Consider the following 27,838-nt stretch of genomic DNA (forward strand, 5'->3'; position numbering starts at 1 on the left):
TAGTGAATTGATTGGTAGCTTTCTCATGAATATTGTTACAGCCAACAAAATGGCTGACTCTAGAAGACAAGAAGTTTAGGATGAGCTGTATATACAAGTTCTTCACTTCCTGGGGCTCAGGTTAGACTGCAGTCAGCATATTTAATTTCTGTCCTGATATTTGAGGCCTAGCAGAAGATATCTAAAGGTTTATGAACCAACATGGTGTACATATCAGAAGAGTACTGTAACCCATAGCAACCAATAAGGTTAGTCATCCTAGAGTAAACACCTGGGGGTAAATGTATTAACATGCGGGTTCTTCAACACCCGCGAGTTCAGCGTCTTCGGCGATTAAATTTAAAGTGGCGCTGCCTTGTAAAGGGAAGTTCCCCTTTACAAGGCAGCGCCGCTTTAAATTTAATTGCCGAAGACGCTGAACTCGTGGGTGTTGAAGAACTCGGAGCTTCATACATTTACCCCCTGATTGGTTCCTATATGCTACAAAATATTTCTGTATTAAATTAACCTTTATTTTTCTCTTTAACCAAGGAGTACATAAATGATTTTGCTTGAATTCCCAAATCCCTTATTCAAATTTGCAGGCAAACATTAAGACAAAGAAATGTTTTTTTTAATATAAAATGTAAGCAAGCAACTTTATTAAAAACAAAACACTTAGCTATAGTCAATTAAAGAAAACACAAAAACAACCTAAAGCGTTCCCCCTAGATTAGACTAAGTGTCCAAAATTGCTACATAGTGTACATGTGATATGGGACAGGTGTTACTCCTTATATCTAGCTTGTCTAAAATAATTGATGTAAACATCAAGGTTTACAAACAATGAAGAACATATTATTCAATTCAGTGATTACAGTTTACAGTGTTGTAATATTGGTACTAGAGCAGCTAGTGTAGAACTGCAGGTCCCAGCATGACATGTCAGCAAAATGGGACTTGTAGTTCCAGAAGATTTGGCGAGCTGCAGGTTCCCTAAGCCGGATATAAAGAAAGCATAAGTGTATTTATGTCTTAACAGTCCTGATATATAGCAATTAAAACAACATCGTAAACCAATTAAAACTAAAGCCCTGTTGAGCGTGTTTCTGAGGCAGTTGCCATGGTGACAAGGAGAACTGGTATGGACTATACTATGGCATAGCCATTCCCAATTTCCAGGGACAGTGCCACATTTAAGAGTCTTGTCCGTAGAAATGTTTTCAATACTGACCAACTCCACAATAGCATTTTTCTTTTTCTGCCAATTACTCTTATTTTCTAGTCTTTATACGTTGCCTTTTATTGAAGATAACAAATGTAAATTCTTATTGACCCATCAATGACTGTACGGCCCACTGAGACAATATAGTGTACATATTAAGAGGTAAGTCATGTGCTGCGTTTCCAGCTGATGCAAGGTGTAGCTTAGAACCATCTAAAGAGAAGACCGTTGCCTGTTCTTCCACTGTACCCTTAAAGTGCAGCCGCCACTTACAAACAATGGAAGCTGCCATTTTGTAACCTGAAACAATGGCCATGAGGAGAATACAGCCATCAATTAACTAGGAACCAGTGAAGGACATCATGTGTCATCGATGAGCTGTCAAAATGGCTTCCACTGAGTTGGCAACAGGTGCATTTTAAGACAATGAGCTTCAAACAAACGGCTAAAGCTTCCAACCATGGTGTGAGACTCGGCTCTAGGTTCTCACCAGCTAGCTCGATGATCATGGTATTCCCGTATTAGCAGTCAGAGTAGTCTTTAATCAACCTGAAGTAATCAGAACGCCAAATCTCTTGGAGAACGGATAGATTATTCTTAGACCAGCTTTATTTATGCCGAAGACCTGGAATATTACTTCATAAGTCTTTATTTTACAGCAGTAATCTAATAGTATTGTGTTGTACCTATACATCAGGGATAAATAACCTGTGCTGTGGATGTCTAGTTGTTTATAAATTGCAACTCCCACAAATAGGTACAGGTAGCCCAAGACTTTATTGTGATCTTTATCAAAGACTACAGAATAATAAAAAAAAAACAACAGAAAGAGGACAAATGATATCATTGCTGACCAATCTATATTCTTAACTTAGGTGGTTGAAAGATTTATAAATCAAAGTAATTTTTTATGTTTATTTACAAACTTTAGGTCTATGTGTCCTTTAAAAGACCACTGAGGACTCAAATGAACAACCCTGATTTAGGTCACAAGAAATGGACAAGTATTGCTTTGTAAATCGGCATGTTATCTTGGTAGGACCAAGATATGGGCCGGTTCCTGAGAGTGACAAGGGCCAGCATGTTCCAAAAATGTAGATCTATAACTATACATATATATGTATTTATGGATATATATGTGAAATAAAAAAATAATAATACACAATGCCCTCGCTAAGATATTGCAGTACAACCTGACTATTTGCACTTGAAGAGCTATCAACTGACACAGGTTAAGCTAACAGCTCTAAAACCCTGAATCACATTTGTATATATATATATATATATATATATATATATATATATATATATATATATATATATATATATATATATATATATATATATACATATATAATGATACAAAAAAAAGAAACCGATAACATATTGCAATCGAAACATTATTCTATTGCATCTTAAAGTTCGCCACTCACTTTCAAACAGCGGAAGCTGTAATTTTGTGTGGTAAACCAACATCGACTGAATGCCTCATCAATTCACTAGTGCAGTAGATCCCATACTTTCTCAGTTCATGGCACCCCCTAGGGTCTCCAGAATATTTTCAAGGTGCCCCTAACCCAACATATTTAGCAAGTACTCCCCCGCCTTGCTTACCACTGGTCCTGGCCGCGGCACCCTATGAGATCTCCGCGGCATCCCAGGGAGCCCCTGCGCTCAGTTTGGGAACCACTGCCCTAGTCCCTAGTGGACTGATTGGTTAAATATTGGTTCAGCCTACATAATGGTGAGCTTTACAGTGTGCAAGTGACGGCTAGACTTTAAGAGTAGCTACTGCGTAGTGAAGTGAAAGATTGTCGATATAATGCGTGATTAACAATATTAGTAAATTCCTTTGGATAGATATAATGCCTGTAGTATTAACTGAACAATAACTACTGTTGCTACATTTAAGAAAATAAACATTTGAGCAAGAGTCTTGCTGACAGAACAAACAATGTACAAACAAATAAAGATACGGTACCAATAAAAATAAAGCATTACCTAAAGCATTAATGGTTCAAAAATAAAAACACACACACAGTGTTAACCGTCTATACAAAGAGTGCATATAAGGCTTGTTACGGTAAATTGTGCAACATTAAAGGAGATGCCCCATTGTATGTTATTATTAACCCCTTGCAGATTAGTTTTAAAAAAAGGGAACAATGAGAGCATCTGGATAATATAAAAACAAAAGCATAAAAACAGAAATTGCTCATCAGATACAATAAAGTAGTTGGTCGTTTGACTACTCAACTTTTCTGATCTGAAAATAGAACAGTTTAGTTAAGTTTTTGTTTTTTTTTGGACTTTTCTACAATGTAAAGAGTGCAGATTATGGAATGCGATGACACATACGTGTTTTATCATACTATTATGTCACCTGTATCATGTAGTACGGCCCCCTCGACTGAATCAAGATAGGACATACCTAGAAATCACATTGGAGAAGTCATGTACTGTAGTATGTAAATGTGACCAAGGGAATGTCTGTGCAGACAGTTCCAAGTGATATATAAATCTAGGACAAGGTGTACAAAGCCCTTACATGTAGCGCATCCCATGGCATTTAATGGGAATGCCTACTTGACAATTAGTGTTATTGTTTTGCATTATGAAATGTTGGTGACGGTGTTTGGTGTCCATGTTAAACGCGGTCAGCGAACCCTGAACTGCACATTCTCCATTCTACACGACCAAGCTCTGGTCCCTAGCAATGTTATCAATATGCGAGTGTACTTAGAAAATAGCTTAGATCACAAAACAAGTCGGCAGAGCAGGTCATATTGCCTAGATGTTCATAGGTAGAAACTAGGGGCTAGATTTACTAAGCTGCGGGTTTGGAAAAGTGGGGATGTTGCCTATAGCAACCAATCAGATTCTAGCTTTCATTTATATAGTGCTTTCTACAAAATGAAAGCTAGAATCTGATTGGTTGCTATAGGCAACATCCCCACTTTTTCAAACCCGCAGCTTAGTAAATCTAGCCCTTAGGGTGCATCTTAGTCTACACAGCCCTAAAATATAGATGATTGCCCAATTCGAGGCTTTATGACTTTACATAATAATAATAAAAATAATAATTCAATTCTGCTCATGAACTGTAAAATAGTCAATATTAAAGTTAATTGGAGTTTAAAATTTCTATGCATTACCCTCCCCTACATACAATGTTCTGGGGACCAAAACCACATCAATGCCTAGTCTCAATTTTTGGGCACGTTTAATATGTCAGCTCCGATGACATGTGCAACCCAAAGACAATACATGGCACTGCAATATGTTTTATAATAATTACACGGAATTCTCCTAATCGTATCAGTAACACCCTCCATTTATACTCTGAATTCTACATGATCAACAGATATATGCACCAAAGATCATTTGTGGCCGTTTAAAAAAATATATATATTACTTTTACTGGGGTATAAGGTTGTGTAAAACATTTTCTATACTATACACATGTTTATTAAAATAAAGAAAAAATACAGCAGGTAAAAACATATGTATATCTTTTTTTTTTTCTTTTTTTATATGACATTTCAATAAGGCCACTATTTGGTACTGTGAACAAAGTTCCTTATGTGAGTGAATCTTGTAAAATGATTATCAGTGATAGAAACTGGATACTTGAAAAATGTATTTAGAAAATGAAGCCTTTTTTAGGAACAGTTATAAGCTGGTGAAAGGTTTAGTCTCTTCAGGTGGTCTGGTCCAGCGCTCTGAGGAGATCACTGCCTTGCAGGAGGTGTGAGGCACCGAGTACTGGGACGTTAACCTCACAGTCATATCTCGTCAGCTGCGGCAACAGATAGGGTTCAAACGATGGGCCAATGAGACGGTTGGTCATAGCTGCAAGAAGGGCACAGACAGAAATCAGGAATTTAACTGGAGGTGAGAAACAGATTGGGCCTGATTCATTAAGGAAAGTAAAGAAATGAGTAACTTTGCACCGGGGCAAAACCATGTTGCATTGGAGGGGGGGTGTAAATTTAAAATCTGATGGCAGATTTATATTTGGGTGTAGAGCATGTCCTAGATCATCTTTAAATTTCAGTGTATAAATAAGCTATCAAGTATTTGTGTGCTACATGAAAAAAAACAGCCAGTATTTATCTTATGTGCAAAATAATAAACTAATTTGCACCCCTTGTATTGTAACATGGTTTTGTCCAGGAGAAAAAAAAAAACTTACTAATTTTTTTGCTTTACTTTCCTTAACGAATCAGGCCCTTTGTCTTCTGATATAGAACAAGGTTTCACAATCTGTTTAAAATGCGTTTGTGTGTGTGTGTGTTAAAACCAGAAACATGCAACATTGTAATTAAAGTGCATCAACAATCTACCCACAGTGGAGCCATTTTGTTGGCTGAACGTATATTCATGAAAATGCAACCTATCAAATCACTAGCATCTAGCGTCTCATGAATATTAATCAGGCCTCATAAATATTAATAAGGTCGTGTCTCTGTGATATCTTTTACTGAATTAACATGCTGCTTTCAGTTGGTTCAGCCCATAGATGGCTGCCAGCACGGTGTGTAGACCACAGGCCCTCTTGTATTCTGCACAGAAACAGTTGCAGGCATACACCATGCATGCAAACATATCCAAATACAGCAGGTCTACTTCATACATAAAATAAACTCAAAGCTTCATTGCTGGCTTTAAAACATATAAAGTTGACTATAGTTGTGCTATTATCATCATCATCATTTATTTATTTATTTATATAGCGCCACTAATTCCGCAGCGCTGTACAGAGAACTCACATCAGTCCCTGCCCCATTGGGGCTTAGAGCCTAAATTCCCTAAAACACAGAGAGACAGATAGACAGACAGACACAAACTAGGGTCAATTTGTTAGCAGACAATTAACCTACTATGTATTATGACAGTTATACTTTCCCAAACAATCACTGTAGCATCCGGCCATTTTTTAAAACTACCGGGATGATTATAGTGATTGAAATGTTGCATTGGAAATGTTAAATTTGTGGTGACCAATTCACTTTAAGACAATTAAAATAAAGTGGTGCAATTGTAGGACACAGGAGACTGTGCTGTGGAACGTTTGGAAAAAGTTTCCATCACAGTTGGTGGAACTAATGCACTAATAAAAATCAAAACAATGAGAAAAAAATAAATCTATGAGAGGATTTTGAAAGGCAAGGAGACCACACCAGTTATTTAATTGGTCTGGCCTCCAATGGATTTTAGTGTACTCTTTGGCTATGCTGCCTATTGAACATCTTACAAATACACAATGTTAAAAAAAAACATTTCAGTAGAACCCAAGAACAAATCCGTTGTCAGTAAAAGCCAAATCTACGGTGTTAACATCTACCTTTAGCTCGTTGTGACTGCGGCATGTTGTAGTCACTGTAACTACAGCTGAAAAACGGGTAAGGAGTTTTCCTTTCGTCTCTGGAGCTGGATGCACAGGGCTGTGGGGACTGCGATGGCTGGGTCAGATGCTGGCTTAATCCTCTGTGTCTATTACAGATGTAGTCATCTAAAAATAAATATTTGTTTTTAATACATGGAGTACTGGCAAGTCCAGGAACACAACGAGTACGGCCATAATAGAGGAAGAGAAAGTTCCGATGTCGCCAATCAGTCTGGAGCCGCTGGATATTAAGACACACACCGAAATTAAACTTCTGAAGTAGGAACATGTGCACCATGTGTCATCTCTGGACACACATACTAGGCACACTTATACTAGATGTGCTAATGAAAGCTGGTAATCTGCCCTGTATCACAAACTAATGATCTTTGCCAAGGAACATTTTAAAGTACATTGATATAGATAGATAGATAGATATAGTTTAGTGCTGGGGGATGGAGCAGATCGCGGTGGGTGGATTGGATACAAAATGCAGTTACGCCACGAAATACACCAGCATGACTGTGAGAGGTGCGTTGAATCTCCACTTACCCGTAAGGACACTTGTGCTCAGGGACTTCTTCTCTGAAACAAGGGGACACATTCCTGATTTGAGGGACTTCATTCTTTTCCACATTATCGATGGCATGGCGTTATCAGGTAACTCCCCCTAAATAATACACAACATGTGTTATGAAGTAACTTACATCCCACTAACACGTACCCTCTGGAGAAGTGAATATCATACATAGGTACCCGGTGAACTATTACTTAACAAGTGCAATGTAAAAGAAATAAATATACATAAACCCTTTAAGAGAAGAAGTAGGGTTAATACTGAAGTGACCTCCCCGGGTCTTCTTACCACATTGAGCTGCGGAAACCCCTGGTCCCCGTAGTCCAGCTGCCGCTTCCTCTTCATACTGTTACAGAACAAGCTGTCATTGGGGTGGATTTCTTTTTCCCGATGTCCAAAACTCTCAAGTGACCTGAGAATAATATTTCCATTGATACTGTTTATACTCTGCCTCTTGTGGCTTTTTATCAGCATAAGCTGCAATCACAACTTGTGGTTATTACATATCAATGTTCAGCAAAGCATAAAGCCTTGCTTCAAAAAATATATTATATTTTATAATTTAATATAACCCCCCCTCCCCCATGGAACTTGCATTGTGGCATATGGAGATGGAGAACTCAATGCATCTATACCTTCCGGGTACTGCTTCATAGAGCCAAGGTCATTGCTACCATTTGGTGAAGTTAGGTGATTCCCTAAGGGGCCAGTGGTTAGGGGGTACACAATGATTGACAGTGTCACTCATCCAGTGTTTTACATGCCCACACACTGTTGTTGGGGACTATATCACTTAATCATGTATTACCTTGTAAAGTCACACAACACTAATTAGGATACACTGCCCTCAAAGATACTTGAATAATCTGTACCGGCAATGTGGTTTGTTTGTGTTCTAGAGAATTTAAACCATAAGCTCCACTGGGCAACGTATCGATGTCAATGATTAAAATATCCTCTGAAAAGTGCTGAATAATATATTGGTGCTATATAAATAAAGATTAATAAATAATAATACATGCGATAGCTATTACTTAGCTGGGAAACAAGTATATATGAGACAGATAAGATAGGAAACAAGATAGATAGATAAGATACGAGATAGATAGATAAGATACAACATAGATAGATAAGATACAAGATAGATAGATAAGATACGAGTAGATAAGATACGAGAAAGATAGATAGATAAGATACAAGATAGATAGATAAGATACAAGATAGATAGATAAGATACAAGATAGATAGATAAGATACGGGATAGATAGATAGATAGATAAGATACGAGATAGATAGATAAGATACGAGATAGGTAGATAAGATACGAGATAGATAGATAAGATACGAGATAGATAGATAAGATACGAGATAGATAGATAAGATACGAGGTAGATAGATAAGATACGAGGTAGATAGATAAGATGCGAGGTAGATAAGATACGCGATAGATAGATAAGATACGCAATAGATAGATAAGATACGAGCTAGATAGATAAGATACGAGATAGATAGATAAGATACGAGTAGATGAGATAGATAGATAAGATACGAGATAGCTAGATAGATAAGATACAAGATAGATAAGATACGAGATAGATAGATAAGGTACGAGATAGATAAAATACGAGATAGATAGATAGATACGACACGAGATAGATAAGATACGAGATAGATAGATAAGATATGAGATAGATAGATAAGATACTAGTAGATAAGATACGAGATAGATAGATAGATACGACACGAGATAGATAATATACGAGATAGATAGATAAGATATGAGATAGATAGATAAGATACGATACGAGATAGAGAGATACGAGATAAAGATAAATACAAGATAAAGATAAATACGAGATAAATAGATAGATAGATAGATACATAGGAGATAGATAGATAGAAGCTCTTGTTCTCTCTTCTCACCTTTGTTTATATAACGGCATGCTGTGCAAATGCATTGGGTGTCCTGAAGCCGTGCTGGCAGGAGACTCCGGGTACTGATCCATCGATCTCCACTTGGTTGGCATATAAGTGACTGGTGGGTCTGGAGGCCACTGTGTGTTAGGCCGCCCTCCTAATGAAGACAGCGGTGTACTAGCACCAGTGTGGTATGCCAGTAATGAAGGTGACTTTCTCTCACCATTGAAAAGCCCAAGGGGCAGAGCATCCTGATTAGGATCACTGCCTTTAGCTGCCATAGCTTGACAAAAATTTTGGTGAAGGAACTGGTTCTGAGAAGGCGGAGCACCGGACTGGAAGAGCGTACTCATGCTACTTATATTCTGCTGGGGGGGTTGAGCAGGGTCACTGAGGGGGCACTCGTCCTGGCATATAGGATTTAACTGGAAATCTTCACCATCCATGGGAATGTAGGGAGCAAGGGTTTCAAGATCAAGCTCATTAAAGTCATTCTATGGAAATAAGAAAGATCAGATGTTATACTAAATGTGTACAACGCCTATTGTTTCAATGCATAACATTGTGTTATATTGAAAGGTACACCTTACTAGAGAACAAGATGGCATGGAGAACATGCACCAGGTCACAACTATGCCAGCATTGCCCACCGACACACAGTATGGACCCACCACACCCGATGTATCTATAGCGCCATCCGCTTTGGTTTATTCCCTTGTGTTTGCAGCTGTTAACAATCCCATTCACTCACACCTAAATAAACTAAAACTTACATACTTTTCAAAGTGTTATTCTTACAATCAGACTTCAGACTGGGCAACCACTGGGCAGGGCAGGTGCAAGTCATGGTGGCAGAAGCAGCATCCTCAGACCGGGAGTGTGGCACATAGCTGTAACATCACCGCCACGTGCCACACTCCAAGCGTAATGCTCACACGGAGGAGCCGCAGTCGCCAACGTCACATATAAGTAGACGTTGGCTGCATATCCTTCATATTAGCAACCGTTGGGGGGCATTAAAATCGCTGGATGTGTGAGATTATGTTACTCACTTAATATGTTGGGCACCCTCTAACCATGGGCGCCATAGACAACTGCCTAGCTTAGAATAATGGTTGCGCCGGCCCTGCAACCAGGTCACATTTTTTGCAAGCAACAAACGCTTTTATTTTTTTCTATAATCAACATACCTGTGTAGGATTACCCTTATTCTTTGCCTCTGTATCCATAGCAAAAAGCTTTTCAATCAGCTCAATCTTGAGATCTTCCTCCAAAGTAGTGTAGTATTCTCCTGGACTGCTTGGCTGGTATAACGAGGAGAGAGGTGGAATTCAAGTGGCAGCAAAACAAAACTAAATAAATATGATAACATTTAGGGGACAAGTTGGCAGTAACACCAATTAATGGAAGCTGAAATCATCACTCCCTGAACTAATGTGTTTGTACAGAAATAAAAAAAAAAATAGCTTTATCCACCTATGAAACATGCAAAAGAACACCGGTAAAAAAAAGTGTTTGGTTTTGCTCATTTTGACTGTAAAAACAGAAATTTTAAAGCAAACCTAATCATTTATTTAAAGGTTATATATGATCAATATATTTAAAAACATGAAATAACTTTCAACTTTTCATTACAAATTCTTCCTTAGATTAGATGATATTTAGGGCTAGATCTACTAAGCTGCGGGTTTGAAAAAGTGGGGATGTTGCCTATAGCAACCAATCAGATTCTAGCTATCATTTTGTAGAAGGTACTAAATAAATGAAAGCTAGAATCTGATTGGTTGCTATAGGCAACATCCCCACTTTTTCAAACCCGCAGCTTAGTAAATCTAGCCCTTAGTGTTTTCGAGGAGTATCCTCTGTAGTATCTTGTTGTCTGTGCAGACTGACGACTCATGTAGATCTGGTTGCCCAATTTAGTGGTGTTAAAAAATATGTAACCTTCAATTCCATTGGGAGTTGACCTTTATGATATTTTTGTACAACAACTGTAACTGGGATTGATTTGAACCAGGTTTGATAACGTGGTCGGCCAATAATTGTCATCGGCCTACAGCCCTGCATTGTCACAATCTTGCTGTTCAAACAGATCCGTGCAACATTACCCTCTGACATGTTGTCAAATAGGAAATTAATCCAGTTTCTTGGCTGAACAAGCTTAAACCTAACCACTGACAACCTACTGTAACCCAACACCTGCAGTGTATTAAATAAATAACCAAAATACTAAAGATTAAGAGCATAACCCAAAAAATTAAATAAAACTGAATAAAATTAAAACATCAAACACAACTAAATACATTTCCCTTATGAAGTAAAATAGAAAAGCCACATTATATAAAATATTTATTAATACGGATCTTAATAAAAAGTATTACAATAGTATCTTTATAAATAATAATTGTCATTTCTTAGAATATGAGAGTGCAATTAGAATGTTTATTTTTGCACTATTGCTATGTGTCTTGTATCTGTACATTTATCTTGGTACACAATTTCCTGCTCTGTTTGTACATAATCTCTATTAGTGTGTTCTAGAACTGTTGTATGGCTGCTTTGCTGCTAAAATTCAGCGATTTAGAATAAACTTTCTTCAACAGATATGCTGGGGTGTAGCAATTCACCCATTATACAATGCTCTGGTCAGGTGCTGATTGATAGCACCTGGGATAAATGTTCTGAATGGATCTAAATTTCTAATATTGGATAAAAAGTCATTAACAGCACATGTTTAACGTTCTAATAACAACAACAACATAACAACAGCAATAAACTATCCTTCCAGCTCAGCCAGTTGTCCTGATTGATGAAATTCATGGGTGGGGACTGTACAGAACACTGCGTACATAGTCACAGGTACATTCACACGGGCGACTCTCCTGCCAAATGTGATTTTAACCTGTTGACCTTGATCCATTTAGTTACGAGTCAAATACCTAAAGACTATGGAGCAAACCTTTGGAATCGGGTATGTGATTTGGGCAGGCTTCCCAGAATGTGTCAGCACTAACCATTTTGATGGATGTTTCTCAGACAGTGTTTTGGACGCTACATGACAGACTCTTGGCAAAATACTCACCAGGTCCAAAGGAATTACACCCAGCTTATAATATACTGTATGTATAAATGGCCGTGCTGCTTGTGGGCCATTACTTCGTATTGTTTCAAATTTCAATATTTGTTCATCACCTACATTATTTCTATCTACACCTTGATGATTAGAACACTTCATTTGAGCAATTTCTTACCGTAGAGCAACTGCTGTTACTGCTAGCACTGGGTGTAGTACTTCCAGGAGCCACCTGAGGCGCTGTGAAGGACGGAAGGTTCACCTCAGCCTTGTGGTTCTGGACTTCCAATGGCCATTTGCTTGGGCTTGTCTTGGCACCACTGTTATAAGTAGATTGTTCCTCATAAGGCTGAGATCCTGCAAAAATATAAAAAATATTGTTCACACTATGGCTCTGATTTAGACTTCTATGCTAAGAAATTGCAGCCTAACAAGGGGTGCAAATGCAAACTCTTTATTTTGCTGTCTGTGCCAACTGGACAAATCTGTTTTTTTTCCACTAGATACATAACTTTTAGAATGTTCAGAGTGTTCCGTCATGTGCAAAATAAAAACACTGGGAGCTACCAAGTTAAAGCATACACCGCTTATAACAAGAGGGCTGGGATACTAACCAAAGTCCAAAGAGATAATTTCATCTCCTGGGGTGGGTGCAAGTTGTGCCAGCTCCTCTGGCTCTTCCTTCAGCTTGGCAAACAAGTAGTCGCTCGTCTTGTCAGAGACAGTATTGCTAAAGATGGAGTTCATGGTCATGTGCTGAGGTTTGAACAGAGACTCTGTTTGGTCCATGGAGAATACAATGTTGTTCTTCTCAATTTCACTGCAGAGAAAGGATGGACAGCTAAATAAAAAAGTCTGGACAATTAAATAAATTTTCTCAGAGATGCTAAATATTCAGGGTTCAATTAAATATGATGCATGACGTGCGGAAATAACACCGCAAATAGCTAGTTAGGCAAATACAAAAGATGTCCAAACCCTAAATTTTTGAACACGTGGGATCTGATTCATCCAGGCCCGTATTCTGAGCGCAACCAACGTTCAGTATCAGACACACGTATTTGGACTTTGCATCCTCCTGAACTCAGCAAGGCACGGATCTGAAGATACGTGTGCTTTTGAGATCAGGGGCAGGTCTGGTCTACTACACAAGATGCTGCAGGATGCATCCAACATCTATGTAGATTATAAATTCGCAAAAGAACGCACAGGAAAATAAGAAAAAAAATCTTGCATTATGGTTACCTGATAATAATAAAAGTATTAATGTTAAAACAGTTTAAAAAAAAATAAAAAAAAAATGTTTTTTTGTTATTTTTTCCTCATGAAATACATTAGAATATTGGTAATATCTAATACAGGGTCGTTCGACCGCAGTCAATTTACAGTAAGGACGTCCCAAACTCAAGCTCTGGGCATCGCAAAGTTACTTGTTTTTCTGCCGTATCTCTTGTTCCAGCTAAAGGGCTGGTCTAAGTCCTGAGTACTAGTGATGGCAGTATCGTATGCATGCTATAACATGTGTTTGCAAACAGGAGCAACTGTAAAATGTTTTTTTTTTTAGTAGACATAAAGAACATCCTAATACATTTTCTTAAGTGTTTAATTCTTAATGCCTTTATTAACTGGTGACATTAATTCTATATTTATTTTTTTCGTGTGCATTCTTTTGAAAATGTAAAATTCACATAGGCTTTAGTCGTATCCTGCAGTGTCTTGTGTAGTAGCATACAGCAGACCTGTCCCCGAACACATTAGCGCATGTATCCTGAGATCCGTTCCTTGATGAATTCGGAAGTGTGCAGAGCCGATTAAAGTGCATTATAAAACAAAAGCATGTTGCGCTCAGCCTTGATGATCCAGGCCCCATGTCTCTAACTGGCATTACAGTGACTGCAGGTTTACACTCATATTTAGATGGTATTTATGAAGAACGTTACTTTCACTATTACATGTACATAGTTAGATATGTAATAACTGCATTAGGTTTATGTTATATGTAAGCAATGAGTGATTACAATAGGTGGTTCTTGCTTTGGCAAAGGCAAGCCACCACAAAAAACAGCCCTGTAATAAAACAACACCGTACTGATTGTAGAGGAGTTCTGTCACCTACATCTCATTCTCTGCAATTAATGAATACAAAGTACAACATACATACTTGAAAATAGATATCATACAGACTTGAAGATGCTTTCCTCACCTCAGGACGTAGTTCACACAGACGATGCATTGTGGCTGAGAGTTGCGTGTGTTGTAAATGACCGTGCCTTGGCTTTCCAGCCAGACGTACCCACCATGCTTTGCAAGCATTCGATATTGACCACTGACCACTTGACCTTTTGTGCACACTAGTAAATCACATTAAAAGGACGAGAAACCAGCATTACATAAAGAACTGTATTTCAAAACCTGTTGGATACATTGAACACTAGGAAAACCAACGTAAACACAGCAGACCAATAGAAGTAATATATACACACAAATTATATATATATATATATATATATATATATATATATATATATATATATATATATATATATATATATATATATATATATATATGAACTCCTAAAGGATGGAAGCCTGAAGGCTCATGAAGCTAAGGCACCGGCAGGGGTCTGTAGCTTCTGAAGAAGACATTAGACCACCGCAGTTCTACCGCTTGGGGGGGGGGGGGGATTTACAAGCAAAGAAAAACCTCTTTGTAAGCTACTTTAATTAAAAAGTGGACCATAGATCGCAAAATGGACCATGGGTCACAAAGGATGTAATTTGGGTCCTGGAAACAATGTCTAGTGCTTACACCAGAAACTCTGCCTGTCTTAAGTACTCGTTAGTGATAAGCTAGACACTGCTATTGGTAAAAGCAACATGACGGTCAGTACAGCCCTACACCTATTCATAAACAAGTGTGAACTGCATCTGTTACTGCTTGTAGGTCAATATCGAGTATCTGCACTGCTTGGAAACTTCACTGACCCGTAGTCATTACTTTATAGTGTAAAACACCCTTACAGCACCAGGCATGTCTGATCCACTTGTGTACAGCTGCGTAAACTGCACAGCCCTTCAACATATTATACAGATAGAAAGAAAACAACACAAGGCATTAAGTGTAAAACCACAAATTAGACCTTTGTCAGGAATAATACCCAATCATTTAACAAAGTAAATGTTTAGCATTGTGCATTCTGTACAAATATAGACAATAAATTAGACACTGTCTCATGCACACAGGAAACACTATGTACTACATCCACTGCCAAATTAAGTACTTAACTCCCAAATGAGCTCAGTCAAATTAAAGTATTTACGTTAGAAACCTACCCTTAAATAAGACATAGCTGGGACTCTTCAGAACAATAACCTCACCTCAACGGGAAACATTACAACATTGTACAAATGAAATGAAGTGTGATGACTTCAGTCTCCATTGCCTAATGACACCATTAACACTCATCTTATTTATACTAGATATTTGCCAAACCATTACCTCAATGCGCATTGTGATTTGGAATATGATGAACACAATCAGTTAGCGATGAAGTAGTTTTATTTTTGAGTTTTTTTAAATTTGTGGTGCAACATTTTACATAACTTTAATTCAGAGACTAACATGTCAAGTTAAAATAAGTAGTACATTTTGTCTGTGGGGCCATTGTTAGCAAAGGTAAGCAACCTGTGGATCTATAGCTGCCGTGGAACTACAAGTCCCAGAGGGTACCTGCTAAGTCACTAAGCCAGTATATGTGTATGTGTATATATATATATATATATATATATATATATATATATATATATATATATATATCTACTATATAAATGCCTAGTGGCGTGTGTGCAAAACAAAAAACCAAGCTGCAGCACCACCTGCTGGGCAGAGTTATACACTGACCTATATATTTCTTGAAGGAGAAGTGACAGTTGGGAGTGGTTGGTGGTTGCCGGGGGTGACAGTGGGGAGTTTTTAACACCTTAAGTAGCTTGATGAAGGATGTGGCGATGAAGATGAAGGATGAGGTGATGGAGAAGAATGATGAGGTGGTGACATGTGGACAAAACCACGTTAAAAAAGGGCGCTTGCGTCGGGAAGTAACGCTCTTCCCCTGAGGAGGCCTGGGCTAGGCCCAAATGCATGACAAGAACCTTTTTAACACCTTAAGTAGCTTGATTTGACTAGAATGCATAAGTATCATGCACGGGTTAACTTGTATATATATATATTCCTAGCCTTTTCTGTACTCGGTCACATCACAAAGGGGCCTTGGTGTTCCGGAATCTTCCATTGATCACCAAGCTGGTCAAACTGTCCTATTTAAAACATATTTGTTGCTTACCTGGACACACATTTTACTTTCTCATTAGTAAGTGTGATCACAGCAGAAAATAAAAATAAAACAACATGAGGGATTTTGTTTCAAAACATTGAGACATTGACCAGCAATAGCCTTAAACCCTACTTGTTAAGGTTACTGGTTATTTTTAGTGTACGCGTCACCTACAGAGAAAGGAAGCAGCCGTTTTGTTCATCGCATATCTGCTACATCATCATAGTGAATTTTCATAATTATTGGTCTAGTACACAAAATGGCTACCTTCACTGTGTGTAGTAAACTGAAAAACACTATACTCATCTTGGTAGGATATAATCAGTTTGTATACAAGTCCAGGCTGAAAATTGTGCCTAATACTTACAGTTCTGGTGGCTTTTAGTCATACTTTCCGAATCCAAAGCATGATAAAATTCGTATGCGGAGCGACCCAGCAGCTCATCTGGATGGTATCCAATCAATTCAGCAATTCTTCAAGTATAAAGACAAAAGTAATGTTTAGTTTGCAATTATTTATAGTGCTTCACAAAGGCTTTTTGCTCAAATAGCTGTGAACAAAAAAAAAAAACAAAAAAAAAAACTGTGTTAGTTTTGTGAAGGATTTCTCTGACAACAGTCTGTCAGCCATGACCGGGACATTTTTATCCATTATTGGACAGAACCTAAGGAAAATATTGCATTGATACAGCTGGCATAAAAGGCAGAGGATACGAGATGTAACTCATTCACAAGGGATAATGTACCGTGATAAGACAAGATAAAGTAAAGCCTAGTTAAGTATTAAGTAAAATACATATAACTAAGTAATTCTGTGTATAGACCCATATTTATCCCCAGATCTCAGTCTATTAAGCATACTCTGCAAAGAGGAGACTGGTTTGGCAGGAACGAGGAAAGTGTGGACGATATTTCTGCTGCCAACTCAGTCTTTTGTCAGACCAGCAGCGTGCTGTCCATTGTCATCTCACTGCCAATAGGAGGGAGCAACATTGGGGGCACGTGCAGAGACCCCCTGGACGCTGAATGCCAGATCTCACATTGCAATCATTTAGGATGGGCTTCAACTTAGGATACTCCAACCAAAAAATGAAATGTTCCGTTTTGGGTAGAATTATCCTTTAATACTTGGTGAAACAAACTAGAGTTTTAGTCGTGAAACTGTAACATATTGTATAACAAAAGGTTGTTAGTTAATACATATATTCATTTTTATTATATGATAAATGAAACAGGCCAATAAGAAATACAAGTACAATTCAAAAATATATATGCAGAACTGAGCCAAACTAACTGAGACAATGAGAAAAGCTGGGAAGATTTCCTAGTGAGACACCCTAGGAATAATATGCAAAATCCATTGTGAAAGGATAAAATACGTCATTACATTGTCTTTGAACCTCGATATCTCTTCACATGCTGACCAGAACAACCTGTACTTCATAGAAGAGGCCAAACAAAACTATCTGTAGGTGTAAGTCCTGTGTCCGTTAATGTTTGCTTTAAAAGCCCAGTGTGTGAGGCACTAACTCAAATAGTTGCAGTACAAATGGAATATTACAAAAGTCCGTTGTGTCATAGCAACGATACTGAAGACCTCGAACATAAGTTTATAGCCCTACAGGATCAGAGACTAAAATCGCTGATAGCAAAAAAACAATTGCCTGCATCAAGCTACAATGTAATAACAGATACAGATTCAAACACTTCTTTTCATGGTATTTCAACTCCACATGTATACAGATTACCCTGTATTTTAGGCTTAAACTAGTTTTCACTTTCTAACAAGTTAAAATAGTTTATAATATTTGTTAGATAAAAAAATATGTATGCTAAACACTGCAAAAGGGTCTTTACAAATACCAATCAGAATGAACAGTAGCATTATTAACTTCCTGAATACATTGTAGCAATGTTAACCTTGAAGCAAGTTACATCGATGACATAAGGCTTACGATGATCAAAACAGAAAACAGTGGAACATTTAAACTTTCTAGCATCATAAAGTTTATTCATAACTCTACAAGGAAGCTAGTAGTAGAGGAAACTACCGGCTTTGTCCCCTGTTTTACACCTAGGAGAGAGCTTTATAATCTGATACAAAAATAAACATACTATGTTTGGAGGTCAGGGGAAGTAGACTGTTTGCATGCTGCCAAGCCACCAGATTTGCTGAAGCACATACAAGCCTAGAAACCATGTGAATTATAAAACTCATTAAAATATCTTTTCCACATGACGAGGGCCTGCGGTAAAATGAACCCAACACTGAGGACAAAATGAACAAACAACAAACATTGGTCACATTTCCCAAAATTGCAAAAAATAGGTACTTAGAATTATCGTCAGTTAACTGGTAGCGCCTGCTACAGCCTAATGTCCACCACATACGCTACAATATTGCAGCTGATATCAGGCAATTGACCAAATTATATAGTATGTGGTCCGAACACGAGAGCAGTACTCAATAATAAGCCCGTAAATCAGTGGGATCATTATCAGGCATGTTGGTGAATGTGATCGGAAGATAGCGGATTCTAGTCATGTTACATATGACCAAAGTGGAGGTATCAGGATCAGCCAATGTGTGGGCTGATCTTGATCCTGATCCAGTTTAAGGAGACTGATCCCTCAAACATGTGAGTGGAGAAAGATATAAAACAAGACTTTGCTGTTCCCAAACCCAGACATTCCTAGTCATTTAGTTCACAAATGTTGGAGATATTCTTTTGGGTCAATTGTACTTTCTATTACCCAGTCATCATATGTTTAAAGTATACGTTAATGCAAACTAGAAAGGAGTGAGTAGAGTCTTGTGACGTGGCCCACCAACTCACACTACACACACCAATCAAAACAGAGTTTACCTCCAAACACAAGTCTACACCTAAACCCATATCCCCGTGGCATCAGCCTCACTTAGTTATACCTCAACCCCTGCAGCCATAAGTGAAGTGGTATCTGTGTAGAGACACTTCCAAGGGGTTGGTGTCGTGGTGCTACAATAATATGTTTGTAAATGCGGTCAGGGGCTCTGTTCAATTAGAATTTGGCTGTTTAATCAGATTGCCAAATATGATGCTGTACAATTAGCCTGCCAATAGGGGTCTGCACAATGTGCCCGTTGATACACGCCTGTTCAATTTGCCTGCAGCGAACACCAGGCACTTTTGGTAGCATGAAGTAACACTTCGTTAGCAAAGCTATAAGTTTTAATATTTGGAAAAAATAAATAAATGTGTAACCTTGTCACATAAAGGATATTCTTCACATCTGTCTAGCTCAATTATTATTTAAAACAAATCCTTGCATTTATCCCAGGTGCTACTGTATTGACTCGGTCTTACTAATAATTATATACCACATACATTGAAGCCCATACACTTTAAATGGATAGTATGAAACAGGAGATATTTGAAATGTAAACAGTTTTTTCTTGGTCTTGGGAATTAACCTCGGCAGCAGCATATAAATCAGACAATAGACTTTAGTATATAGAACGCATTCCAATAGAACCCAGCGCATACTGGATTCTCACAGTTCAATGACTACAGCCAGTGAACACATTATTACAAATATTATTATTATTTATTTACATAGTGTCAACATATTATGCAGCACTTTACGGAGAATGATTAATCATTAACATCAGTCATGGTTAACTTCAATGTTCCTTAATTCTAGTTTTCCTTTGTATTTGTATTACTCATACTTCACAACAGTCCTGATTGGAAAATCTGCAAAGGCCATGACCATTTCCTGTAAGACCCCCACCCCTTTCAAGCCAGGGCACGCCCAAGGTGAGTGACTGTCTCAAGAATATAGGGACCGGATTTAAAAAAAGGGGGGCACTGTTGTCAAAGCTTTACAATTTCCATATCCGGTATATCAAGAAAGTAACACATTGACATTAACAGGGCTGGAATTAGCATTAGGCACAGTAGACATCTGTCTAAGGGCAGCACAGGATCACATGTTGCTTCCTTGTACAACAGTATGTTAAACCTGTATTTCTTTGATTAGCAAACAAATTTGTCTGGAAAAGATAAAAGTAAAAATATCTTCTTCCCTGTGTCAAGGCAGGTGATGCTAGAGAAGGTGCTGTGAGTAAAAGCTCTGGCTACTGAAAGAGGCGGAACTTTGTGCCTGAACAGCAGAGAGCGCCTCCAACATTCCACAATCCGGACGCATCCCATTCTGTGGAATGTGCCGCTATTTTGTAAATAAGGGATAAAGGAATGTAAGCGATAGCGGGAACTTCACCATTCATGCTTAGGTGATCTTTGTAACGTAGAAACTACCTTGTGATGATTTAATAGCAGCAAAATATTTCTGATCATTTTGGATTTTGTCAGGAAATAGCCAGTTGGCAAAATCCGAAAAAAAAATTCAAAACATTAAAAAACAATGTAATGACCAAGTGGTTGTCAAAACAATTTTTTATCTCACTGGCAGCACGGTAGCTTAGTGGTTACCACTTCTGCTTCACAGCACTGGGGTCATGAATTCAATTCTCGACCATGGCCTTAGCTGTGTGGAGTTTGTATCTTCTCTTCGTGTTTGCGTGGGTTTCCTCTCACATGCCAAAAACATACAAGTAGGTTAATTGGCTGCTATCAAATTGACCTTAGTCTCTTTCTCTTTGTGTGTGTGTGTGTGTGTGTGTGTGTGTGTGTGTGTGTGTGTGTGTGTGTGTGTGTGTGTTTAGTGTCGCTATATGATGATGATGATGTTGAGAAGTCATGTGGTCACATATTATTATGCCATAATTGATCACTCCTGAACACACATCTACGGCACTACACACAAACCATTCACACCTCCTAAACTTATTATTTTTCGCAATTCGCCCAATTTCACCCAAAGAGAGTTTCTTTATGATCATTCTGCTGGAATCGCTCAGGTGGTTAGTTATGGCGTCATGTGACTAGCCAAAATAAACAATGCCCATACGGACATGACTAGACACGGAAAGTGAAAGCAAATTATAAGGTATATTGTGTAAGAGTCCCCGAGTCAAACACCGGACGCATTCGGTTCATAGGTCTCACTTGTTTATCACTGCAGACGTGAGCTACAACACTCTGTGTTAAATGTCAGCACATGACCCAATAAAATGTAAACCTTTGATGTACGTTGTAAACCAATGTGTTTCTTTATTGCCCCTATTATCTTATGTCTAGAATTGGCACCTAACCTGTTCATTTGTCTCTATACCACATCTTTATAGGATAATTATGATTTTCGTAATAACTTCTTTTATCACAGTATACTGGTTATACTGTGGAAGAGACAATAAAACATTACTTGACCACTACATATGCAAACACTTTCCCTTTTTATACGGTTACTTACAATAGTAACAGATTCACACCATTTCTAACAAACGCTTATTCCTTTCATAGAGTGACTGGATGTCATTTCAAACCTTTCAAAGTCATCAGTTTAACCAATGTAACACAATTGGGCTAACGGGTTTTTAAACCTTAAAAAATATTTTTAGTTCTTTTGCCAATGATAGTATTGTGGTGGAGGTCCTTATTATCAGTTTTTTGTCCCAGCTACATGCAAGTGAATGGATCCTGTTAAATACAGCAATGAAGTGCTATTATCGACCAGGGAAGGTATTCAGTAAAATTGATTTTTTAAGGTGAAAACATAAACAAAGAAAGGCCCAAAAGAGGTTTAAAAAGGCAAAGATATTGTCAGGGGGCTGCTTGTGATTGCCTGTGTCAGCGATCATGTGCCTATTCTTATAATCATATGCGGTATTCTCAAGTACACGCCCACTTCTCTCAAACCCAACTGTCGGAAGCAGCGATTGGCTGTTATCGCAAGGGGAGTATAGAATGCCTCAGGAAACAAATGTGGTCTCTGTACGATCCCCGAGTGAAAGTCTCACCTGTCATCACAATAGGTGAATTTCATGTCCATGCTGTGGCGGCTCAGGAACGTTTTCCTGTCCAGCGGGATGTCAATGTTGGAGGGGTGTTGGATGGGCTGACAGGTCATCACCAGGCAATTGAGCAAAGGTTCCTTGTAGCCACAAATTGTGTGTGGGTTGTAGGAGTTGTACACCTTGATGTGACCAGTACAGTGAAGCACCTAGTAGGAATGGAGTACAATGATCAGCATGAACGAGGCGACTGATTGGTTACCATCAGCCAATCACACGTGCCGCTCTTAGATCTTACCTTCCATGTCGCAGATTTGAGATTTACGGTCCTTCCTCTGTTGGTGACCGTACATTTCATCCTCATAAAGAAATCCCGCTCAGTATTTACATCTTTGTTTTTCTTTCCAGTCCCTGAACCTTCATGTAAAAACACGCATATGATGCAATTATTTTGTACCATCCTCAAAACAACTAGATCTCTTGCCAATGTGCCCAGACCCAGCAATTTGGTGCTTGTGTGGTGGTTTGGTTAAAGAGCCTATTCATTCTGGTAGGCTTCTAATCCCTGGTGACTTAATCATTGGTTGAATAGAATGTCAAACCTGCATTGTTTTACCCAGGCATGTCCAACCTGCGGCCCCCAGATGTTGTGAAACTACAAGCCCCAGCATGCTTTGCCAGTAGACAACCAGTTGATAGCTGGAAGGGCATGCTGGGACTTGTAGTTTCCCAACATCTGGGGGGCCGCAGGTTGGACAGGCCTGGTTTAACCTAATATGATTTTACCAGTTTGCAGTCTGCACACTTGGCAATGTTGGGTCAGTTAGGTTAAAAGCGACTGAATTGGCTAACTACTAAAAACCCAAATGCAATCTTGTTCAAACTCTTTCGAATTTTTTACTAGTATAATAGTTTAAGCTCAATATGCATACATTACATTGCAATCCTTTTTTGTATGCAAATAAAATAAACAGACACATCAACTAGGCATCAAAAACTGCTGACAATTGAAATTACAGAACTTTAATGCAAGCTTTACACATCGGAGAAAGTGTACTAAAGTTTACAGCGACTAACAGCACTTACAGGTATATAATTCTTTTGTTATTTGTGTTCAGCAAAGCAGGTTAGTGACTGATCACTGGTGATAAAGGGGGAAGGTTCGCTCATTTTCAGAAGGAATGCGGTTTGGTAAAAGTGAGGAGACAATGACTTGATACAATAGCGTGACAATGTCACAAACTGTCTCCACAAATAAACTCAACCAACTTAAATAAACTAACTTCATTCAGGATTTCCATGGTATGTGACCCTTTTTTTTTTAATTTGCTCTTAAAACTAAATGAGGCCAAACATTAGTGAAAAACTATAATGTTTTTATTACATAGTATTACAACACAATTTACTGTTTCTGTACAGTTCATAATGATTATCTGCAGAATGGAAGAAATAAATAGAACATGGATTATATTTATCTTTCTGATCAGTCCCTAAATTAGAATTCTATTAACTGTGCTATGAAATAGACACTTTAGCATGGACATCCTGCTAAATAAAACAAGAAAAATAATATTTCTCACCACTTTTCAAACTTAGATTCTCTCTGATTTCATCGTGATCACAGGGGTGAGTGAAGTCAAAGATACTGTGTCCTGTTAATTCAACCTAAAATAAAAAAGGAAGATATCTTTCTCATACATGCTAAAATATTGGAAATTATTTGTATATGCTTCTTATATTAAAGTGGGATAATAAATAAAATACATGTTTAGGGCCTGGTCAAGCTTTTCTGCTATTATTGCACTTTTCACCCACTGTCTTATGGGCTTATCCCCATCATTTTGTTGTAATATTATAATGCGGAATTAAAATTTTTAGCACATGGGACAACTAGTTGGTCCTGCATTCACAGACGTGGTCCAAGTGGACATGTAGAAGTAGCGTATACCATACTTGCCTACTTTCAGGCAGTGAAGTCCGCGAGAAGGGCGTGACTAGAGGGAGGGAGGGGGCGGGTCGCGTCATTTTGGCCCCACCCCCGTGATTAAAATGCAGTTTTGTTGCAGGGGGCAGGGCCAAAATGACGCGGTTGACCGTGAATCATGTTATTTTTACCAGGGAATTTCAGGATGCGGGAGACTTGCCTGCTCTCCCGGGAGTCCGAATGACCGACCGGAATTTCGTGAGTCTCCCGGACATTCCGGGAGAGTTGGCAAGTATGGCGTATCCACCATATACACCCCCACTTCTACCACTAGGTAGAAGTGTAATGCATCAGAAGTAAATGGAATAGGCATTTAAAATGCATCACAAAAACCTGTCTGAAGTGCACATTATTTTTTATCCATTTTCCCAACACGTGTGTGTGTGAACCTGTGACGTGTCTATAATGAGTGCAGGGAATGTAGAGCACATGGGCCCATGAACCAAGGTGGCACCGTGCTACCCACAATGCACCTAGAACAGTGGCAGCCGGACTGTCTATACCCAATGTTTTATTGTGCTATTAGTCCCAGCTATCTCCACAAACATCACATATGGTATTATACTGTAGGGAAGTGTTTACAAATTAACAATATACAAAAAGTCATAAAAAGATGTATTACAGTATCACCAGATACATGTTGTTATTCTTGGTGTAAAGTTGTAGCCTCCACATTTTACATGTCATTTATAATTACCTACATAACCAGTGTCTTTATTTTGCATATATAAAAAATACACTTGCACATTTCTGTATTTGCGTTATTTTATCCATCTCATATTGGGTTTCCTTTATGAGGTATAATCCAAAGGCATTACTGGTAAGTGACCACTACAATACCGGAGCGGGAGTTTATAGTATATATCACTGCTGACCTCTCACCTGTGTTAGGCCCATGTACTTGTTGATACTTTCAGACAGAAAGATCATGTCACCGTCTTGAGTCACGACTGCTACAAACCCCTCCAGAGCTTTAAGATACAAACTGTCTATCTGCTTGTCAGAGTCTGAGTCCAGGTCGCCCTCTGCGCATACTGCCAGAAAGAAACAACACAAATAACATTAAATGATGAAGGTTCATAAACGCAACACAGTAAACTGTCCCTTCACCCAGCTCAGATGGTGCAGCCATGCAACTGTGGCAGACATGGAAATTCTCAGTCAACAGTAACTTGCAGGACAAGGCTTACTAGCATAACAGACAAGAGAGATCTCATTCAACAGTAACTTGCAGGAGAGTTCTCATTAAAGAGTAGCGGACAGGACAGTTCTCATTCAATACTAACTTGCAAGACAGTTATCATTTAACCGTAGCAATCAGGCCAGTTGTCATTCAACTGTAGCAGTCCATTCTCATTCAACCGTAACAGGCATCATAATTCTGCTTAAACAACAATGGGAATGAAAATTCTTATGCTTGACTTTTTCTATGTTACTTATGGGGTTTGTGACAGATACTGTATAATAAAACTTTAGATGCGGTATGTGATCATTGCACGTCAAAATACATTTCTGTTTTGCCAATATGTATCACAGTTATGCACTAATGTGTTTGGTATCTGTGCCATTATGTCTTAAATTTTAGGTAAACCTATTCTTGTGCTTTGAATTCCATACAACAAGGCCAGGCTGAAAAACACAACTACCACTGTGTGTAATTGACAGCTCCACTTTGATAACCAGCAATAAAGTTATTTAAAATGATCCTTGCCTATTCCTGAGAGTGCTGTACCTAAAACGATCGCATAGAGTGTGGTGAAGTCTGGTTGTACTGCAGGGACATGTGAATGGTTAAAGTAGGCTGACCTGACCCTGTATTCCAACTGGACACTTTGCTGGGAGATTAATAGAGCTGGTTATGAATGCGACCTTTCCACCCCCAGGGGATTTTTATTAATTGTCCTTACAAAACTTCAAGGACGTTTATTATTTCCAGAAGAGAATGACCGTGTTAGTCAGCTGAGGTCATTACTGTGACCTAAAAACTAAGTGACTTGCATCCTGCTTCCCACAGCACGCTGACTGTTCCTTCTATACTGCAATGTACAAACAGACACACGTACAGACATTAAATTGATTTGTGGCTCCATTAAGATTTGTAAATATGATCTTTAGTTTGAGTGCACAGTAATATATGTGAACATTTTCTTTTCGTGTTTAGAAATACCATTGGGAGATGCCGACATTCCAGAATAAAAATCAGGAGATTATCCCTCACCCCAGAACTGCCCAGGACACATTCATGATGCACCCAATAACACCCCAACCTGTCCCAGTTCACTGTCTGTAGGAAACTGTCCCACGAAAAGCATTTTGCCTGTCTGGCCAGAGACAAGCTAGACGTGACCATGAAGAAATGACACCCTCTGTCTCCTATATAGGATTGGCACAGCAGTAACCTTACGCCATAAGAAAAAATGCTCAGTTTTGTGGAATCAATGTTAAACTATCGGCCAGCAGAGGCAGTGTCTAACGCCTGCGTTGGTAACTTATGTGTTAAACTCGTAATCTGAGACCCAAAGTTGTTGTTGTTTGGAAGTTGAGAGAAGTCCTGCCCAATGTCACTGATTAGATTTAGCCTCCAGTGGTAAATAATGGCAGATATTAATGTAGATTTCAAGGATCTGGGGCCTGATTCATTAAGGATCTTAACTTGAGAAACTTCTTATTTCAGTCTCCTGGACAAAACCATGTTACAATGCAAGGGGTGCAAATTAGTATTCTGTTTTGCACATAAGTTAAATACTGACTGTTTTTTCATGTAGCACACAAATACTTGATAACTTATTTGTACACCGACATTTAAAGTTGATATTTGTGTAGAAGTTTCTCAAGTTAAGATCCTTAATGAACCAGGCCCCTGGTTCTTGAGTGCAAAGAAAATGAGCGTCTCATTTAAATGCAAGACTGCCATAGTTTATTGATCTACTTCAGTTCTCCCATAAGGTTTAATACATTTGGTTTGTGATTTGCACGGATTGATATTTGTAAACAAAAGCTACTGTAAAAAAATAATAATGCAATGTAACTTCCAAATCAACTAAGAACAGTATAATCCAACAAGAGAAATTGAAGGCTCTTTATCTGTCCAATGCTTAGACTTAAATGCTTTCACGCTAAAAATACATCTAGCAAACAAGCTTTCATTAATCTTCAATGTCAGGATGTACACTGCACTCAACACTGCCAGCTCTCCATACACGCTTCCTAATATCCTTTAAAGGTACACCATCATCCAAATGGTGAATTGATATTTAAACATGAAATTAATGAAGGTGCAGTTGTTATATATGTTTTACAATTCATGCTTGCACAAAGGTCTATATACATATATGTTTTTATTTTGGGAACTAATGTCCTTCTATGATAAGGCTGCAGTTGTTATCACTATAGCATTTCCCCTTATCATTCATCAGGCTGTAAAACAACTGGTAAATGTATTATCACTAATTAGCGGACTGTGT

The 27,838-nt window shown here is 38.4% G+C and overlaps 1 protein-coding gene across 1 annotated transcript in view; it reads right to left on the minus strand.

Moving 5' to 3' along the window:
• Nucleotides 1–4,001: 4,001 nt before the first annotated feature.
• EPAS1 (endothelial PAS domain protein 1) overlaps nt 4,002–27,838 on the minus strand; it is a 97,297-nt gene continuing 73,460 nt past the window's right edge. Inside the window, exons 3-16 of the mRNA XM_075204125.1 lie at nt 25,257–25,408; nt 23,971–24,055; nt 22,689–22,807; nt 22,397–22,599; nt 16,862–16,968; nt 14,364–14,511; nt 12,775–12,980; nt 12,339–12,517; nt 10,278–10,391; nt 9,094–9,581; nt 7,459–7,582; nt 7,146–7,263; nt 6,552–6,719; nt 4,002–5,056 (exon numbers count right to left, since the gene is read on the minus strand). Coding sequence (XP_075060226.1) covers nt 4,905–5,056; nt 6,552–6,719; nt 7,146–7,263; nt 7,459–7,582; nt 9,094–9,581; nt 10,278–10,391; nt 12,339–12,517; nt 12,775–12,980; nt 14,364–14,511; nt 16,862–16,968; nt 22,397–22,599; nt 22,689–22,807; nt 23,971–24,055; nt 25,257–25,408 — 2,363 coding nt within the window. The 3' untranslated portion in view covers nt 4,002–4,904. The remainder of the gene's footprint in view (nt 5,057–6,551; nt 6,720–7,145; nt 7,264–7,458; nt 7,583–9,093; nt 9,582–10,277; nt 10,392–12,338; nt 12,518–12,774; nt 12,981–14,363; nt 14,512–16,861; nt 16,969–22,396; nt 22,600–22,688; nt 22,808–23,970; nt 24,056–25,256; nt 25,409–27,838) is intronic.

This window comes from Mixophyes fleayi, chromosome 3 (assembly GCF_038048845.1).
Source record: "Mixophyes fleayi isolate aMixFle1 chromosome 3, aMixFle1.hap1, whole genome shotgun sequence".
Taxonomy (NCBI): domain Eukaryota; kingdom Metazoa; phylum Chordata; class Amphibia; order Anura; family Limnodynastidae; genus Mixophyes; species Mixophyes fleayi.